General features: G+C 43.6%; 1 protein-coding gene across 2 annotated transcripts; it reads right to left on the bottom strand.

The window, feature by feature from the left end:
* Window positions 1–1,856: 1,856 nt before the first annotated feature.
* Window positions 1,857–19,233, bottom strand: AP1S3 (adaptor related protein complex 1 subunit sigma 3). Of its 2 annotated transcripts, none has more exons than XM_059479387.1 (5): window positions 19,092–19,233; window positions 5,685–5,863; window positions 4,400–4,508; window positions 3,294–3,431; window positions 1,857–2,339 (listed from the first exon to the last, which is right to left on the bottom strand). In XM_059479387.1, exons 1-5 carry the CDS (start codon window positions 19,092–19,094, stop codon window positions 2,304–2,306), a joined length of 465 nt encoding a protein of 154 aa, XP_059335370.1. In that variant the 5' UTR covers window positions 19,095–19,233; the 3' UTR covers window positions 1,857–2,303. The 2 variants fall into 2 exon arrangements, with proteins under 2 accessions (XP_059335370.1, XP_059335369.1); XM_059479386.1 differs by lacking the exon at window positions 19,092–19,233 and adding an exon at window positions 18,587–18,726.
* Between the last annotated feature and the right edge of the window lie 546 nt (window positions 19,234–19,779).

Here is a 19,779-nt window from a genome sequence, read left to right as displayed (position 1 = left end):
AGAGGCAGGTGGCACAACAGGCACACCATATTCCCAGGAATTTTTGCACTAGGGTGAGGAAACCAGACTAACTCCTTCACACTTACCAGACTAACTCCTTCACACTTCTCAAGCTGACACTGGATACACCAGTTTGGCAATGCTATTTACTTCAGATGCTACACTGATATGGCTGGTATAAGTACCTCTACCCAGTCCATTATTTTCTTCCATCAGGAATTCTCTTCAACTTGAAATGATGTAGCAAGAAGCCTTCCAGCTCTCCTTAAAATGACTGAAAAGAAGGCTTTTGTACCAAGAAATCTTTTTGGTACTCCTATTTTGATGTAATTCAGAATTCAACCAACATGACAGCTGTTAAGAGTCAGAGAATCACAGCACGGCTCCAAAAGGGAGTAAAATCAAACTACTGATGATTTCAGTTAGTAGAAGTCACTTATAAAGGCAAAGAGCAGAAGGAGCCTCTTTGCACATTCTGAAGTGATTTCTTAATCAATTAAACACTGTACTTTAAAAAACTTAATTTCAAACCATAAGAAAATAATATACTAATAACATAATTTCATTAATTTACTATTAAATTGGCTGTCTTCAGAGCTATTAAAGGTCCTTCAGAAATTTTCACTGTCTTTTCCAGGCTGAAAGCATGCTTTTGACATCAATACAGAGAAAACAGATGGATAAAATAATTATAAAAAAGAGCAACATGATGCTACAAACCAGTTTGTCACAGTTTTACTAACAGACTGGAAAGCACAGGCAGAATAGTGGGCTGACAATCAGCAAAGTTGTGTTGTGTGAAAGTGCCCCCACTTTCCAAAAAACCCCAATGTCCCTTCTGTAGGAATATGCAAACTGATGAGGAAGGAGGGAGGAATACCAAAGTCAGAATAAGCATTCTTATTCTGGGCATTTAAAAGATTATAAAGGGCATATAAAGATTAGAAAGACCTCTGAAAGAAAATATTGATTGTACATCCCAGAAATCAAGGGGAATGTTGAAGGGAAAGGCAACAATTCTGACATCATTCTGGCATATTTGTCTGATAACTTCCCTAATTTTTGTAGAGTAATTTCATGATTGGACAGAAACAAAACATCTAGCTGAGAGTTATGGGCTCAGATACACAGAATTTCTCTGAGCTTTGGATTCTGTTAAAGGACAATCTCTCTAAGGGAGCCAGTTCAATCAGTTTATAGAGTCTGAACTGCACTGACAGGTGAGTTAGCACACCTGGCTCCACACACACTCTGCTGCAATGGTTTGTAACACTCAGCCCAGCTGACTCCTCTCTACTATGTTATCCTTTTCACACCTTGCAAAGTTATAAAAAGCTGATTAAATTGCTCAACCTTCAAAAACCAGGGCATCTTCAACTACTAGAAAGCTGATCATCTCAACAGGTGAGTGAATTTGAGACTGGAAAACTCTACTGGGAAATACAGGTTTGGGATATCAAAAGATACACAATATTATCTTCCAAAGGCTGATCTTTTCTCTTCAGATTTTCTCCTACACTCATGCTGCACAATTTCAAAGTCTGGAACCTTTGGAGAGGATCTAGGAAGGGGATAGGAAAATGAGAGGAAAGACAGAAAAACAGCATCTGCATGCAGCAGCGAAAAGAGGATTCATTAAACTTAGGAGAAGGCTACCTTCAAACAGTCTTCCAGATTAAAAGGAGGCATGGAGTGTACTCTAGGAGCAGTTGGAGCAGTCTTATTAGCAGACTAGAGCAGAAAAGAGAAGGAAGACAGTGAAAGAAAGGAGCTGCCCCAAAGAGATGCATATTTCTTCATATACTTCAACAGTTAACCTTGTCACAACAAGTTTGTGAAATCAGGGCCCACAACAATTTGGCTTTTAGAAAAAAATTATTATTACAGAAGAATAACCATTACAGTCAAAATAATGGACATTTGTACAAAAGTAGAGTCATACAGTCAGCAGTGAACAGAACTAGTAAAAATACCTCTTTAAAGTACTGTCAGAGGAGCATCTTGTGATGACAAAACCCGTAGCTAAAAGACGTGGTACAAAACAAGAGTTGAGTCCAGCAACGAGAAGAGAAACTAGACTGGGGAAATAACAACTCTGAGAAACTCATGTACAGAGTAATGCAAAGCACAGAATTGTTAAACCCTTTGCTACATTAGCTGACCTTCATCTTCACCATTATACAAACAAACCCCTTCAGTTATTGGTTTTTGGTATTTCTCTGAGGATCTGGCACATTGGGAAGAATTTCAGGAAGTGCACTTCAGAGGTGCATACAGCAGTTTTCTCTCCAGGTAGTTTAACATTAAAATGCAGGCTTGTTCATGTATTCTTCCACTGTCTAGAAAACAAAATAAAAACAACAAAAAAAACCTGATGCATTATGGAATGGTACAGTAATATTCATAGAAATCCTTTCGTCCTCTTTGAGGACTGCTATAGTTTTGCAGGAAATTATATAAAATTGATTAAAGTGCAGAAATAATTCTTCTTTAACATGTAACAGAGCGGTTTAAAATGTGCCATTTAAATCATGCCATAGCACAGCTGTGGCTAAACTCATCATGCCAGTGGCCTTTGCACACAGTGGCTGAGTTCCATGTGCCCAGGGCAGAGCAGGTGAAACCTGCTCAAATCCCACAGCACAGCCCAAGCCAGTTCTACTACTGTGCTGCTCCCTTCAGGATTGTGATGGATCCTTCACTTCCAAGGAAAAAAATGAATGAAACGCATCACATTCAACTGGTTTTGCCATTCCTGCCTCAATGTTACTCATTACATTCCAAGTTACAATAGAATTCCTGCAGGGCTCTGAATAAGGGTTACATATCTGTGCCCTGCAGAAAAACTACCCAGGTGCTTCTGAATGAAAGCAGAGTTTGCCAGCAAATACTCTTTCCAATTTTAAATGTTAATAGTAGGTCATGTTTCCAATGCTATTAGTGAAATAGAAGAGATTTTTCTGTATTTACATATACATATGCATACCTAAAATATAACCTTAGATTATGTTCCTGTATTAAACAAGTATCTTAGATACATCTTAAACTATTTCTTAATAAACTCTAGCAGTTAAGCTGCAAGAGAGCAACAGCTTTTTATGAAGACCCTGCAGATGATACCAAAAGGGTTGAATTGAAAGCTTATGTAACTGCACTGCTGTACCTGTTGAAACTGAATGCAAGACACTCTTGGATAATTAAGCACCAGAAGTGCTTAGCTGTGTTTTCATCTCCTGTCAAACAAGGAAGATTAAGAAGATGAGATGTTTGCCTTTTGTCCTCCTCTGCCTTACCTCCTGCAACATGTCAGAATCTTCTATGGCTTTCACTGCAGTTTTCTTTGAAGTCTCTTGTACTTCTCCACCAATTATAAACTCATCAAGAATAAAATAAGCTTTTTCAAAATTGAAGATAATATCCAGCTCGCACACCTGCCAGAACAAGAGGCCACAACTAGATTTAAACCATTTTTACAGTATCATAAACACTTCTAGGCCAAAAGCTCTTGTGATGATCAAATATCCTCAGCATAAGCAGCCCTATGCAGGTAGCAGGGTGAAGAAACAAACTGCATGTTATGTAATATTGAAGCTTCTGCACATGTTCTCTCCACATATACACTTACAGCAGAGATATTCCACTTATTATTAACTTCAAGCTGGCTGTCAGAGATCCAAGCTGACTTCCTGGCCCACTAACCCTGTCACAGGTCCTACACAGCCCTTGTAGTATGGGTTACCTGGGTTCACAGAGCAAGAAAATTCCCTGCCCAACAGGAGCCACCAACTGCTTCTTAGTTTTGAGGCAGTACAGACACGAGTCATGGCACATTGATTTAACTAAGTTATGAATTAAGGTAGGCAGGATCATTTCAAAAATATTCAGAGAAAAGATGGGTCTCTTGTATTCTCTAAAGACTTACTGAAAGACTTATGAGGACTTTCTCTAAGTCTTTAAAAAAGATTATTTTATCTTTTGCCTCTATGTCCTTAATTCTTACACAGTATTATGAGACAAACAAAACTGGTATATCTGAAGATGTCAGGAAAGAGAATTAAACCAAACAAATCAAACAAAACTAAAACAAACAAAACAAATCAAAACCAAACCTGTTTTGAGTCTTTTTAATAATTTTTCCTGAAGTTTTCCCTTCAAATTCTATACCAAAACAGACATACAAAGCATCAAGATTAATTCTGGGTGAGTGGGAAAAGGCTGAGAAAACAATCTTATGATCATTTCAGCACTGTTTTAAAAAGTACTCTAATAATTATTTTCATTCTGGATTAAGAGTTCCTGCAGGGCAAGTGCAGCAGATGGAACACAAAGCAAATCAGCTTCACATAATTTTGTTTATCAGACAGACAGGAATGAGTTAATGGGAGAAAGTGAAACCTACATTTCCAAAGTATCTGTCCAGGAGCTCCACGTATCGATGAACGACCTCTAGTGTCAGCAGCTCGTTGTCCTGGTCTTCTATTGCACAGCAGAAATACAAACTAGCATACCTGGGGAAACACAGCAAACACATGGCAGTGAACAGCTGGGACCTCAGTGCTCTGCTCCTCTCTTACAGGTCATTCACCTGATAGTTAATTCTTATCTAGTCTCTAAAGTAAACATTTTCTGTCACTCTTATAGTGTCCCAGAGGACACCTTCAAAGATCAAATTATTTCAACAAATTATTATTTTAGTTAGAAGAATCAACTCCACTCTTGGTGAAGTGGGACACCTGTAACACTGAAACAGGCAATAAATCAGTAGTAAGTAGTTCCTTCAGGTCTCCTCCTCCTGCTGCAATAGCACTGCAGTAAGTGGGGTTAATTAGACTGTAGGAGAAGCCACCCCTTCTAATTAAAAAATAAAAATAAGGCAAAGGTGAAAGAAGTTACATCTCAGCATTTGTCATCTGCTGGCTGTCAAATGACAGTGTTTTACAGAGGGCCAGAATGAATGAAGCTGCTTAGACCAAAGAAGCTTTGTAACTAACCTGCACCAAAACTATGTTTAAACCAACCCAAGATCTATTCAGCTTGCTGATACTGTGGCTGGAGGCCAACTTGTCACAGCTTCTGGTCAGATGTTTATATGCTTCCCATCACAGCAGGGAACTCAGTTTATTGGGAGATGATTAATTTACTCAGTGTACTACACATTAAGGCTACATTTGTTTGCTGCAACTGTAGAACAAACAGGCAGTTAACATTGGGCATTGTGTAACTGGGGATCAGTGATTTCTTTGGAAAAGGAAATGAGAATTAACACTTTCCAGAGCAACAAATATTTCAAAACCAAATTTGACAGAATTATGGAAGTGCCTTGGAACAATTTCTCCAATCTCCACGGATAATAAAATCCAGCACACACATCTCAGCCAGGCTACCCTGTGGAATTTGAAGGGGCAGTGAGGTCTAATGCCTTCTAAACACCAATACCCATTACATTACTCATGTTTTTCTCATTTGACAGACTGTACAAGTATTCTGCACCCCACAATTACCCTGCTGGTTTGTCCAGGGACACTGCCTTGCTATACCCAGATTGCCAATGGCAGGCTCCTAACTCAGCCCAGCTCTACGAGCGTTGTTTGCTGCTTTTCCTTAGGTGAGCCTTTGTTTTTCCTCTTCTAGCATGTGTTACTCATATGAACAGTGATTATATGTTCTTACAAAATTACTCACACCTTTTGTAAACAAGCTTGAGGTCTTTCCAGTCAACAAAACTACTTGTTTTTTGATTGCGAGACAAAATAATCTGAATAATTTCTCGAATGATCTTTTTCTTCTCTTTATCAGGTAGCGTCGTGTACCATTTCTGAAGCCTTAACTTCCCCTGCCGACTGAACAGCAGTATAAAGTGTATCTAGGGTAAACAAAGCAACATGGTTAACACCAGGGCCAAGGCCAGGGAAGAGCATTCCTCTGCCTGGCACCAGAAATCCGAGTCCTGGCCACACACCTCCTGGCCTGGCACGATGGCTGGACACGGTGTCAGTGAGGTCTGGGGGAGGCTCAGCATGGGAAAGATCTCTCCTCTCTCCTGTTTCTTTCCCATGCAGCTCTCCCCTCCCTGTGGCACATCTTCCCTAGGTAAACCCTTCACATCCTCTCCTACCCATCCTCCTTACCTTGTGCAAACAGCAGCTTTGCTTCCTTTTCTGCCCCTGCCCTGGGGAACAGGAGGAGCCCCAACACTTTGCAGTGGTGACAAGAGGGCACCACCCCCTCCTCCAGCAAAATAGATCCCTCAGTGAAGGGAATAAAGACATCCACAACAGCAGTAGGGAAATCAGGGTCAGTGTGGCAGAAGGCTAGAAATATGAAGACTGAGATGGTAATCATAATCACTAACAACTCTGATATTGCACTATTTCAGATCACAAAACAACAGGTTCCTAGAAGAGGTAATAAGGGGGCAGAAAAAACCTACTTTGGAAAAGAAGCTTGACTGGTTTTATTGAAGAAATTGGGATATTATGAAACTCAGACAACTGTAATCAGTGAGTGATACTGTATTAAATAAAGGGCAGTATCTATACTGTTCAAAACTTTCCACTTTAAAGTGAGTCATAACTTTACAAGGTTTGACCTATGATTGTTTCCTGCCCAGCATAAACAGTATTACTGAAATATACAAGAGCCAGCTTTTAAATGCCAGTGGGGCTTTGAGAGAAAAGTATCAATTCACATTTTTATAAAGAGTACTATTAGCAGGTTAAAATAACTGACCATAATGTATATTAGCAGTACAGTATCCCATTCACCCAGAGCATGAAAATGGCTTTAAGAATGCAAGACATCACTTTGAGCATAACATCCTTCTCCAACAGGACACCTGCTAAATGGGAAAAAACCCTACAAACCCACTGGGGGGTGGGGGGAGATAGAGATGTGTTTAATGGCTGAAGACATCTGAGTGCCCTGCTCTTGCCAGGCATCCTGACTGGGCTCTCACCAATACCAATACCAGGCCCCAGGTGTCTGCAGGAAGGGTAGCTGCAGCTGTATCCATGTGTGTGACAGGTACACTGCCAGCTGTCCATACAGTGACTGCTGGCTTCCCCTGATCCTGGGGGGACCAGGGAGAAGCACAGGAGCCTCACTTTCCTCACTTGCTCCCAATCCTTGCAAAGCCCTGATCCAGCAGGTCTCTTACCACATCCGTGACCATTAGCCTGACCTTATCCTTCCCTAGAGGTTTTTCAATCTCTACCCTAATCCCTTCTGCTCCTTGCTTCCTGTTCCAGTATATTGCTGTACCTATACTTCACCACTACATTTCCAAATGAGGATTATAAAATTAGTCTTCACAATCACTGTCAAGATTACAATGCAGATTTCTGTGAAGATACAATCACTCCACACTGGCAAAGTCTGAGTAGAGAAGTCAGAGAAGTTTCTACACAAGGAAAAAAAAAGAAAAAGCTACTGGATTTTAAACAAAGCATTCATTCATAATTCAGAACCATTCTCTAGCTATCGAGTTGCATAGTTGTTGAGTAATCTGGAGATAAGAGTTCTGACTATACTGAGAAAGACTTCAAATGTGGGATCATTTTAGGGAAAGGAGGAAGGTTTTATTCATGTGTGTCTTTGGCTGGATATAAGGCTCTTGCCATTGTTAGTCTAATGTGCTTGATAAAATTACAAGGATTTTGTAGCTGCATTCTGTTGAGTCCTATAATACTCTCCAGACAAGCTTGCTAAATAAAAACAAGTATGCTGCTGGCAGGGCACATGGCCTGATTACAGCGAAGAGCAAAGCACCATGGTTCTGCCTTTCTCTGTTCATATTACCAGCTGGGTTTCAACATGGGAATCTTGCAGCTGCCAGGGTTACCCCTTCCCAGGTGATGTAGGGACAGCACTCACCAAAAACACACTTGCACACTGAGGAGCTGGCTGAATGAAAGGCTGTTTTGCTTGCTGCACAGCACATTAACTCCAAAGCCCTTGTACAGATGAGGGTGTTTTGAAAACAGAGCATAGGCTCCACAGATAAGGGCAGCAGGTCAGCAGGAGTCCATCTATAAGCCATGGGGTAGAGGTAGCCGCTCTTTGATAAACAAATTACTATAAATATGGTGAAACATCAGATAGGAGAGGATGATCAGATTTGACTGAAAATGCAGGGAAGGAGTCAATGAATCTCTATCAAAAGTATGTTCAGCATAAGGCTGTGAGCTTTGTGGCATCCTTTGCCTGCAGTGCTTCAATAGGAAAAGGAAATTAAAAGGTATTCTGGTTTAGGGTCAGCTGTTGGACCCAAGAGACCTTAAACTGGAGTTTTTAAACCTCATGCCTCTAAAGGTTAAATACCAATAAACCAGGGAATCACTGTGAATATTTCCACCACTTTCTGCCAATTAGTTACTGCAGGATGTTATGCTTCATCCATAGGAAAGTGAGCTGCTCTCCACTTAAAACTGCTTTGAGAACTCCACTGTTTCTTCTACACTTGCAGGTGATGTCTCACCATCACTTTTATGAGCTGAGGCAATGTTCTTTTGCAATCAGAAAATATCCATTAATGCTCCTAAATGCATAAATGTTCATACACAAGCTCCAAAAATCTCATTGTTTAGGTCTCCTGTCCCACATTGCTTCATATGAAGACTGTAACTGCATACCTCACATGGCAATTTTATTATTACAGTAATATATACAGCTAGAAAATGGCACAATTCTAAATTTTATAGTCTGCAGCAAAATAATGCACCCTCAAGCCTAGGTATGTATCACTGACCAGCTAAGAATTACTGTAATAAAACAACTTATTAGAAAGCTGCAGGTACTCAAAAGCAAAAATATCCCCTTCAATTTGGGGAACTCTGTAGGAGGTAAATACATTCTTAAAAGGTTAAATGGTTTTCAGCATTTTCAGTTTCAAGATCCAGTGCTGTTCCATTCAGTTCAGCTTTGCTCTGCCCAGCCCCACTGTCAGGACACAACACATTCCTCACTCTCATTGCTCTGTTCATTACATCCCACTGGAAAGACTCTGATGCATCAATAAACCTGCTAATATTGAAATACTGCACAAACACAGATCTAACAGCTCATCTGTTCCTTGCTCCTTGACTGTGAAAACATATTTGCTTTCCTGTAGTGCTGATGACAAGACACATGTTGATTAAGAAATTTTTGGTTTGTTTTCAGCAGCCAAACTGCAAAGAGAAGTAGATTATCCTGCAATGCGTTACTCATCTTTAAAAGTTCTAATTCCAGAGGAAAACAAAGGTAAATGACTTGCTACAAGCAGAATATCTTAGAAAGCAGAGTGCATGGTTTCCTTTCTTACCATCCCAGGGCGTGCTGGCTGTGACTAACAATCACCAGAGCCAGGGCTGATGCCAGAGGGAATTTTTAGGTCCAAGACTGAGTGGGTTGGGATGAAGAGTACAGTTCCTAAGAGAGCATTAGCTTACCTCACATGTGGAGTCTGTGGAGACAAGCTTGGTCTGGGAGCTGAGACTAATTTTATTAGCTTGTTTTACTGAATCAGACCAAACCACCCACAGCACTGTGCAAAATGACCTCCATAAACGTCAGCAAATAATCCAAATTACAGCATTTTTTATTTGTAGGCTATTGGAAAAATAGTTTGTTGGGGTACTTTTTATATCAAGCATTTAAACCATGGAACTCTACCCCCTTCTCATGCATCTATGAATCAATTGCAGCAGTAAGTTACTTAACAGACTGGAAAGTTATGGCCCTCTGTTCTATCAAGATTTACACAACTGTACCAGGATAAAAACCAACACCCTTAGTTTCAGGGCTACAAAAAGAAAATCAAATGCTAGACTTTGACATGAAATAATTTACCAATAAACAGAATAGACATCAAAAAGGCAAAATACAGAAGGTTTGCATTTTCATGAACAACAAATACAAGAGAGACAAATGAAACTAACACACACTGTGATTTCTTTCCACCTTCCTTGGGAGACCTTTCCCTCCTTTAACTAATGGGCTGTAACAATCTGATAAGCAGCTCACCCAAGCTTGTCTTCTGGCCTGCTCCCTGCCAGGACTGGAGATCCCCTTTGGTGCAGCCTTCCCCACTGTTTGGCCATTACACACTTCAGATTTATCAAACCCATTACAACTGGCTCAGTAGGCTCAAACTTGGATCATTTTTGCCTTTACAGAGGGTTTAAAATTTAACCTAATCTGCAACAACTAGTACAACTGTCTAAAGGGCTGCATTTCATTCCATACACAACAAACCAACTGTAGGGGTAGCAGATAAAAATGAATACATGGGAAAGGGACTTTCCTACAGTAATTTCTCCAGTTCACTGTTTAATAACACAAACATGTAAAAGATGCCAAATTTCTTCCTGCAAGGTGATCTCCAGGGGTGTGCAAGAAGCTCTAATTCATTGCACTGTGAGAAAGAAGAATGTGCACTACAACTGCTGCTCCTCTTCCTGTAATTCAACCTGCATAACATTTGCTGACTGGTTCCAAACCTGTTCTGTGGCATCTGGCTTCTCCATGTCCCTGGGGGAGGAGAGGAGGACAGAGATGGGAACTCACCAAGGAGCCTCAGGGCAGGGGAGGCACAAGAGGAAGACTGAAGAAATAAGAGCAAGAATCCTCTTTCCTGTCTGGGTGTGTGGCTGGGCAAGGATTTGCTTGGTGAGGCAGCTCTGGGCTTACACTCTGCTTCAGCTGTAACCTCTCCAAATTTGGTTAAAAGCCCTCAAAAAATCAAAGCCACCTTTATAAAACAGACACCTGAAATGCGCATGTAAGTAAAATCTGCAAATTAGGAATTGCTATCCTTAAACAGACATCTTGGCAAAGTGAGGAAACTTTCAGCTTTCCTTAAAACTTTCTCTAGGGCAACAGACAATACAAGACATGCTAATCAATGAAATTTCCCAGACCACATAAAATGGGAAGTGGCATGAAAATCCAGAACTTCAGCTGCCAGCAGAAGCCTGGGGAAAACCAGCCTGACTGGCTGTACCTGGTGGAGAGGAAGCAACTTGCTATGTGAAAGTTCTTTTTTCACTTACTCTGATTCCCCTGCAGTCTGCTTCATCTGCTGCCACTGTTTTAGTCTAACAGAGTTCATATTCTGCTTTTCTTTTACTATTCTTCATTCTTTCCTCTGATATGAAAGAATCTATTTCCCAACAAACAGTATTTTATCAGTATTTACTTTTACATCACAACTGAAAATGAACAAAACCTACTTTCATTAAAATTTCACTTTTAAAAAATGTGAATATTCACATTATTCAAAAGCCATCTGCTTTTTTTTTAATCTCCAAAACATTTCCAGAATAAAAAATTCCTTTTAGTTTGTGCTTTGTGTAGTGAGTTTGTTTTGTTTTGAGGAGGGGGGGGAGGTAAATACTGAAATTAAAAAAAAACAAAAGTGAACATACAGCTGGTTTGGAATGCCAGGTGGTTAGGGTGAAATGAGAAGCATGCACTGAACAGACCTATTGACTTATTAACAATCTACCCACATCAGGACAAGACAGAATACTAACACACTCAAGTACAGGGGTTTTGGTATTCTGCTCTTACATGAAATCCCATCTGGCTACTACTGACTTTTAATACACACTCTGGGGTTTCAGACCTAAAGCAAATATGTAAAATTCTAAACAGACTACTTTATTAAAAATATTAATTTCCTTGTTTGTTCTGTCACTAAAACATTTATTCAGAGCAGCACAGGAGCTGACAGATGTTTGTTAAATACTGTTGGCTCTCAGCTTTAAAATTTCAAACACGTACTTAGTCTGCATGATGTAAGCAAATAAGGAAAAAGAAAATATGCACAAATCCAGCAACACAGAAATTCTGAAGCAGTGCATTGCTGCCTACCTGGCACAGGATTCTTCCTCACTTAATCTCCATTAGGAATATTTCTGAGCAATTTCCCCTGAACAATACATCCAAAGTCCATGCAATAAAAGCTGTGCCAGATCATTACAGGCACACGTGACCATAGTTACACATTGATTTTATGCTTTTCATGATGCAGCACTCACCCTTATCTTATTACAGAAGATTCTAAATGGACCAGCACACCAGCATTTGAAGGATATTTATAACACATGGTATCGATCCAGACAGCAACAACCTTCTCAATGGCCTCACTTGAGTTAAATAAAACTATAATCAAAACAGGGTGGCTGAGCTCAAGCTGCTCCCTCCTGATCCCTAACTAAGGACCAGAAAACAAAGCTCAACGAGCTTTCTAAATGCCCAAGCTCCCTCTAGCTCTGCTCCAGCTTATCTCTACATCCAGCAGGTCCAGTCCTCTGACCTTGGCTCATCTCTCATAAACTGGTGACATTCCTTCACCTATGAATCAATTCCTCCCTACAGCACAGGCATGGACTGGTGACATTCCTGCCCAGTGCTCTCCTACAGCACAGGCATGGACTGGTGACATTCCTGCCCAGTGTCCTCCTACAGCACAGGCATGGACTGGTGACATTCCTGCCCAGTGTCCTCCTACAGCACAGGCATGGACTGGTGACGTTCCTGCCCAGTGCTCTCCTACAGCACAGGCATGGACTGGTGACGTTCCTGCCCAGTGTCCTCCTACAGCACAGGCATGGACTGGTGACATTCCTGCCCAGTGTCCTCCTACAGCACAGGCATGGACTGGTGACGTTCCTGCCCAGTGTCCTCCTACAGCACAGGCATGGACTGGTGACATTCCTGCCCGGTGTCCTCCCTACAGGACATTCCTGCCCGGTGTCCTCCTACAGCACAGGCATGCCTGTGCCTCCTCCTCACAGGCTGGGCTGTCCCACCAACAGCACAGATTTCGTGCTCTGGAGAGCAGAGGCAGCTTTCCAAAACAGCCCCAAAGAGATAGATGCAGGCAATGGCATCCAGTTCTTACAGAGGATAATTACTCTTAATTTTCTTAAATTTTTATTCCTGCCAGTGGAATTACCCCAGTTTTCAGGTAATAAGCAAGCACAGACCAGGCTGCAGTTTGGCCCAGGCTCTGCCATAGGAGAGCAGGCCAGGGAAGCAGCCACAGCACTGTCCCTTCAGTGCCACCACAGGACACACACAGCAGGGATGGGAGCTGGCTGAGCTCACAGAAAGCAGCAGTTTGAAGAGATTTGAAACAATTATTAACTAGGCTATCACATCCCCTCTGCCTCCTAGGCTGGGCTCTTAGAGATGTTTTTATTTGCTTACATGTTTTTGGGAGGCAGAGGATCCCTTCCTTAGGTTACTACAAGGAGGAAGGACCAGAGGAGAGGCTGAACAAGCTGCTGAGAGCTATTCCTAATTCACTACAACCCCAGTGCACTTTAAAGGCACAAGAAGCTATTTTTCCAGCCTGTTCTTTGAACTCCCAAGTGAAGAAACAGAGCTAAAATCTCACCCAGTGGAGCGGCAAAAGGTGCAGCTCTTTTAGTTTCATTTCCACTTTGCCTTATCAGTTATTTGCAAAGCCCTGTTACATGGAGGCACTGCAGGCATTTCCCTTGCCTCTGACCTCTCCAGGAGCAAAGTTAAAAACCTTTGCTCTGGGACAGGGAGGCACACCCAGAGGGTGACAAGCTAAGCTGGCTCCTCAGGAGCTCACAGACACTGCTCCAGCCTGGTGACTCCCTGTCTGGTGGAGCAGGAACAGTGCAGATGGGCAGCAGCCTCACACCCGTTCCTGAGCTCCAAAAGAACTAAAGATACATGTGAGTTCAGATCATGTTTATAACTCTGAAAGAGCACAGAATAATCTTATGGAAACACTGAAGCATTTAACTTAGGCGTTTTCAATTGAGAAATTCTCCATTTTCCCTTTTAAAATGGCAATTTTTCTTTAAGGTAAAAAACCAACATGGATTTAACCTAAGCATAAACATAAAAGCAGCAACCACTGTTTACAGAAGGAGGGGCCAGAGCAGAGAATCCTCCAAACTGCTTTATATCTTGGCCCAACATTTAGCCTGTAGAATGAGAAAGGATCACAAATTCATTCTGCTGTTTCTCCAAGTTCTGTCATGGCACTTCAAAGCAAGGAAATGCCTGAGGTACTGCCTCTTTCCCATCCCATCTCCTGAGCCCAGAGGCTGTTGAGAGTTTCATGCAGCACTTCCCACAGATTCTCCTGAGCTCAGAGCACACAGGCACTCACCCAACATTTCACCTGCTCTCCTTCCAGCACACAGCCTTGCACAACAAAGGCACAACATGGTACATTTCTGCATTTTACTCAAACAGTGGGTTTGTTTCTCATTCCTTTGTAGTCTGTGCCCATCACTTACCCCAGGGGGCTAAGCAGAGGATGGTGACCTCAGAGCTCCTGTGCTGCTGAGAACTGCTTGAGTGTCTGAGCAAAAGTATCCCAAGCTCCAAAGGCAAGCAGCAAGGAAACACCAGGCATTTACTGGTTAGTGAAGAGGGACTTTAATGCCCTCCCTAAGAGAGGAGAGCAGATGGACATCCTACACAAACTCAGCAAGCTAGAGAAGAGAAAAACACCGGTGAATGAAGTAGCTGGGGTTATGTCTGCAATACTGAGAAACACACATCAGGACATTCCAGGCCAGACAGGCACGCCAAGCTTGCCCTCAAACACACAAATGCAAATTGCACCTTCCCATCCTGCCCAATGCCTTTGCATGCTGTACTCCTACTCCCAAATGAAGTGCCATGCTTGCAGGACTGGATCTTGCAACTCCCTCTCTACATTGCAACAGCTGCAGAAATGCAAAGGCCCAGGGGTGGCACTCAAGACAGCACAGAGCCAATGCAGCCAAGTCCTCCTGCAGAGGACAGCCTGCAGGAATGGGACAGCAGGAAATGAAAGGGCAGGGATGGAAATCAGGAACTGGGCACACATGATACAGACAGAATCCTTTCACACAAGCAGCATTGTTTTCATTTAGACATCACTAGCAAGACCATGGCTGGCTCACAGAAATGCCTGATGTGGATGCCAAAGCAGAAATCTTGCAAGTACTTGAGGGAAGGGCAGCTCTATCTGCCCTCCCCAACTCACCAGTTTCCTCAGTACTTTCATCACATTGTCCTTTTGCAGCTCTTGCAGGTAACTGATGGCTTCAGAAGGTCCATGGGATCATTTACAAAGCATGGGATTTTGAAGTAACTAAAGATATGGATTTTCTTGCCTCAGGACAGACCCAGCTGCCCATTATCCCATTTGCCCACCCTAAATGCCATGGCTTTCTCTAAAGCCATCCCACATCCTAGTAACTCCTAGCTCTGACATGCCTGCAGTTTCCTTATTTCTGAGCAAAAAATAAATATATTTTGAAAAACAAGAATTATTATATTGCTGATTATTAAGAAAATAATCAGCAGATGATCTATCATAACATTTATTTTGCTTTCCAGGAATAAACTTAATATCCAGGGACAGTAAAGCATGAATGGGACTTCCTGCATGGTCTGAGTGGGCTCCAGTATTAAACAGTGACAATCTGTAATGGTCATGGGCACTTGGAACATCCAAAATTGGCAAGTCAGAGATTACACACTTCCAACATTTTTCCTCACAAATCCCACAAAATGCTGCTCTAAAATCCAACTCAATGACAGTGAGTAACAGAATGAGAGATTATGGATCTGCCCCTGAGCTGTACTCTGCTCTAAGCAGCTTCCAGAAGGGCACAAGCATAATGAGCAGAGCATGTGTAAAAGCATCTGGCAGTCCCTCCAGGAATCACAGGTTTAAGAATAAGGAACAGAAACTGCATGCAGACAACCCACCTGGGCCCCACCCTCTATGAACTGCCTAACTACTGGGACATCCACAGCAGTGAACTGAAAACAGTCATTTACACTGTGTGAAAGAGTATTCCTATTTATTTTTTATACATTTAGTGCCTAAAAATTCCACAGGATGTACCCTGATTCTTTGTGTAGCAACCAATCTTCCTGGTGTTCATGCTTTCACGTGTTTCTATCACTTCCCCTGCAGTCACTTCTTTGCAAGCAGAAAGTCTACAAACTCAGGATCTTCTAACAGGCTTCTAACATAATTCCTTTGCCATTATGTACTACCACAGTAAAAGTTCACTACAAGGCAAATTAAAAAAGAAATACCACATGAACTTTTTTTGTCATCTAGCATAAGAACTGCTGCCTTCAACAACACATTAATTTATTTGTCATTTTGTCTCCTCTCATCTGTTCTAATCTCGTGCCCTCCTCGTCCTTCAGAGGTAAATGCTTAGAGGCAAAGTTCATTGTCCACTGAGACCAATACACAGGTGTATCATGTGGAAAATAATAAGTCATTCTTAGAACTGTAAATAGTAAATTCTGTGCAGCACTGAAAATGTCTTTTGCAGATCTATGTCAATTTTCACAATTAAGGGCATTGAGGGTGTTGATGAGATCAATATTCAGAAGAGCTGAGAGTTCATTTCCAAACACTAGGGAGGTGTCACAGCTGCAGTCACAGCAACTGATATTTCCACCCCAGCTTCTAGATCAGTGACTGGTTATCAAATGACTTGCTAAGTGGAAACAGTGCTTGCCAACTCCTTTTCTATTCAGGCCAAGTACATTTTTAGAGCAACTGTGCTCAATGGGATTCTTTTGATCTTTCTCCAGGGTTTCAGATCATGCCCACAAGTACTCATTTGTCTCCCTGTAGTGATGAGTAGCACACGTAGGAGGGAATCAGACCCTTTACTACAGAGGCACCAATTCTGCATGCAGAGCTACGCAAGCAGAGCCCTGTATTTATTCACAAAAGTAATCCTGATAACACGGAGGCAGCAGTAGGATCGAGGTGTTGCAACACTTACAGGCACAAGAGACTAACAGCAACACGTGTCCTTGGGGAGACTTATCTTTTTCTCCTCTGTGCTCTCTCCCCACTCTCTTTGTTGAGACAGCAATCCCTCACGACATGTAACTCTGCTTACATGAGAGGAAGCAGAATTTAGTCTTTCTAAAAAGTAATTTTTAAAAAACCATGTCACAAAGCAGAAGCTGGGCATTAAAGCTTTCTTTCTCAGCTGGATATGAAGTCAGTTTTGCTAAACAAACTCTTCCCTGAAACTTACATGGAAATCTGCAAGAGAGCAAACAATAGGAGCAACCCTCTTGCTAAGACATGGTACCATTTCCACAAGCACCTTTAATTCCATCCCAAAACACAGTTGTGGCAAGCATAACTCATTCCAAAATTTCAGAACAGAGGAACCAGTCTATGGAAAGTTTAAATTACCTATATAAAGATCATCACTCATGAGCCTGGATAAGGCTAACTCTTGGTTTGTAACCCAGCAAACACTTTTTTCTTGACTCACAGCCGAGTGTTAACAAGCCCTTCCCAGAGACTAGATTATAGAGAATTTTAAAGCCAGAGTTCCCTGACAAAAGCACTGTTTCATCAGCACCAGATCCTCAAGAGAAGAACAGGGTAAGGCTGACAGCACTAATATAATGCAGGAATACCAGAAAGCGTTTGTACTATGGCCTCAAAAAAAGGAAAAATAAAATTCTTACTTGTAAGAATGCACACTCACCTTGTAAAATTCTAACCATCAGTACAGCAGGCAGACTCCAGATCGTCAGTAGCAGCACTGCTGTAAAAGCAGTGCTCCTCCGGGACTATGGTGAGTGCTTTGAAAACTGGCATGTGTGAAGCACCCGCATCAAGGAGAGTTCTGAGATCAGATTCCCTGAAGTCAGCTTCCACATTTACTGACCTTCAAGGGCAAAATAGGAACTCCAGTTGTTTACATAAGCTTTACCAGAGGGAACTGGGTATGTAGGGCTGTCTCGGGGTGTAACCAGAAAAGTTACATCTCTACAGGGACTTAAGGTGTGGAGACTGCCCTGCCATCTGTAAACTCATTACTGTGCATATTCTATTTGCAAATATAATGACAGGTACACCTTTCTAAATACAGGAGACTAACACATATTTAGCATTCTGGCTTAACCACTGAAGAGAAACAACACAGCTCTGCCTTTGAGAATAGAGACAAACAACAGCACTTGGCCTCCACTGAAGGAGTTGAGAGGCTTCTGTTCAGCTGCACTGCCAGTAACTGGTATTACAGGTGCACAATGGGCAAATTGTGCAAGACAGCAGCTCGAGGCATGCCCGCAGAACCTGCCTCAAGCCTGAATTATCAAGCACTGAGATGGTTTCTCTATTAAGAGGCATCACTGGCCATCTCACTACTTGGGAGCAGGCAGTCCCCCCACCCCGTGGGGAACATCCAGCTATTGCTCTCTGGATGTTGGCCACCATTCTTTACAGAAGAGAGCATCCACAGCAACCTTTTCTGATCTCAGCAAACCAACACCAAGGCAGCACTGGAGAGGCACAGGGTCCCTCCGCGGATCCTGCCCGTAGCCCTTCAACCCGAAGTGCTGCTGCCCCTTCCAAGCTCACACTCGCCACTGCCAGCCCTGAGCCGGGCAGCACAGTGCCACTGGTGACCGACAGACGGTTCAGAACCAGACCCACACACTCTCGCTGATGCATTACCTGATAGAAAGGTGCAGCCAAATCCCACCAAGCCCCATCAGACCCGGCAGTGGTGCAGAAGCACCCGGGCTGGAGGTAACGCTGCAGAGCAAGCCCCCCACTTACCTGACACAGGGAATACACCTGGGGAAAAGCTCTTCCCAACGATCCCGTCACAGGAAAACCCATCCCCAACACGGACCCGCCTTGCCCCCAGTCAGCCTAGGGACAGACACATCCACACGAAACCTCACTCGATCCTTCTGCAGGCACTGGAGCCGACCTGCACCTCAGCTCCTCGAGTTACAGCAAGACTTTATAAATAAAGCTTCTCTGTAACAGCCTTGTTTTCCTGATTGCCTGAGAAAGGCTCTCGGCGTGACCCGGGCTCATCCCGAGGGTCGGAAAACAAAGCGGAAGAGAACTTTCATTTCCCCGAACAGGTGCAAACCTGGTTCGAACCCGCCTGGGAATGGCTTTCAGCGTGCCGCTGCCGAGGGCAGCCCCGCTCCGCCCGGCCTCGCTCCGCGCCCTGACAACGCGCCCGTCGAGGGGCACGGCGGCTCCGGCGGGCTACGGGCGGCTGCTCCGGCCCGGCCCGGCCCCGCTCCGCTCGGCCCCGCTCACTCACCATGGTGCGGCGGCTGGCTGGGAGCCGGCCCAGCCCGGCCCGGCCGCCTCCGTCCCGCCCGCCCCGCTCAGGTGAGGCCGGGCCGCATCGCCTTCCCTTCCCACAATGCCCCGAAAGGGAACTACCGGCACTCCTCCCGCCGCTCCGGCACGGGCTGGGGCCGGGCAGGGGCCGGGCTGGGGCCGGGCAGGGGCACGGGCTGGGGCCGGGCAGGGCAGGGCCGGCAGGGCACGGCCCGGCTGTGGGGGTGCTGACAGGCCGCGTGTGCCGGCCCCCGCACGGGTGACCGCACCTGCTGCCCCGTGCGAGCGTGAGCCGCTCAAAGGGCCCCTTTCCCGCCGCGGCATTCCCGACACCAATAAAACAGTTCGTGTATTCACTGGCTCCAGCTACTCCCCTGTCAAGCATTCATGCCCTAAAGACACGGGTAGATCTACAGGCATGGTTGCTTTGCTGCCCATCTCCATCAAAATGGAACTGTGATAGTTTAAATACTTTCAGCGGGTTTGGCTCAGCGGTGCTTTGTGATGCAGCTGCATGAGAGGGCAAGGCATCAGCAAATCCCCTAACCTGTGGCAGGGATTTGCTGATAAGCAGCTGGTGCCAAAAGAATGTGTAACATCCACAGACTCAGCACTTGAATCAAAAGCTCTAAATCCAGGCCTAAGGGTTCTCAGATTTGTACCAG

The sequence above is a fragment of the Ammospiza nelsoni genome, chromosome 10 (genome assembly GCF_027579445.1).
Source record: "Ammospiza nelsoni isolate bAmmNel1 chromosome 10, bAmmNel1.pri, whole genome shotgun sequence".
Lineage (NCBI taxonomy): Eukaryota > Metazoa > Chordata > Aves > Passeriformes > Passerellidae > Ammospiza > Ammospiza nelsoni.
The sequence above is the reverse complement of the archived record's forward strand: the minus strand, read 5'-3'. Positions and strand labels throughout refer to the sequence as shown.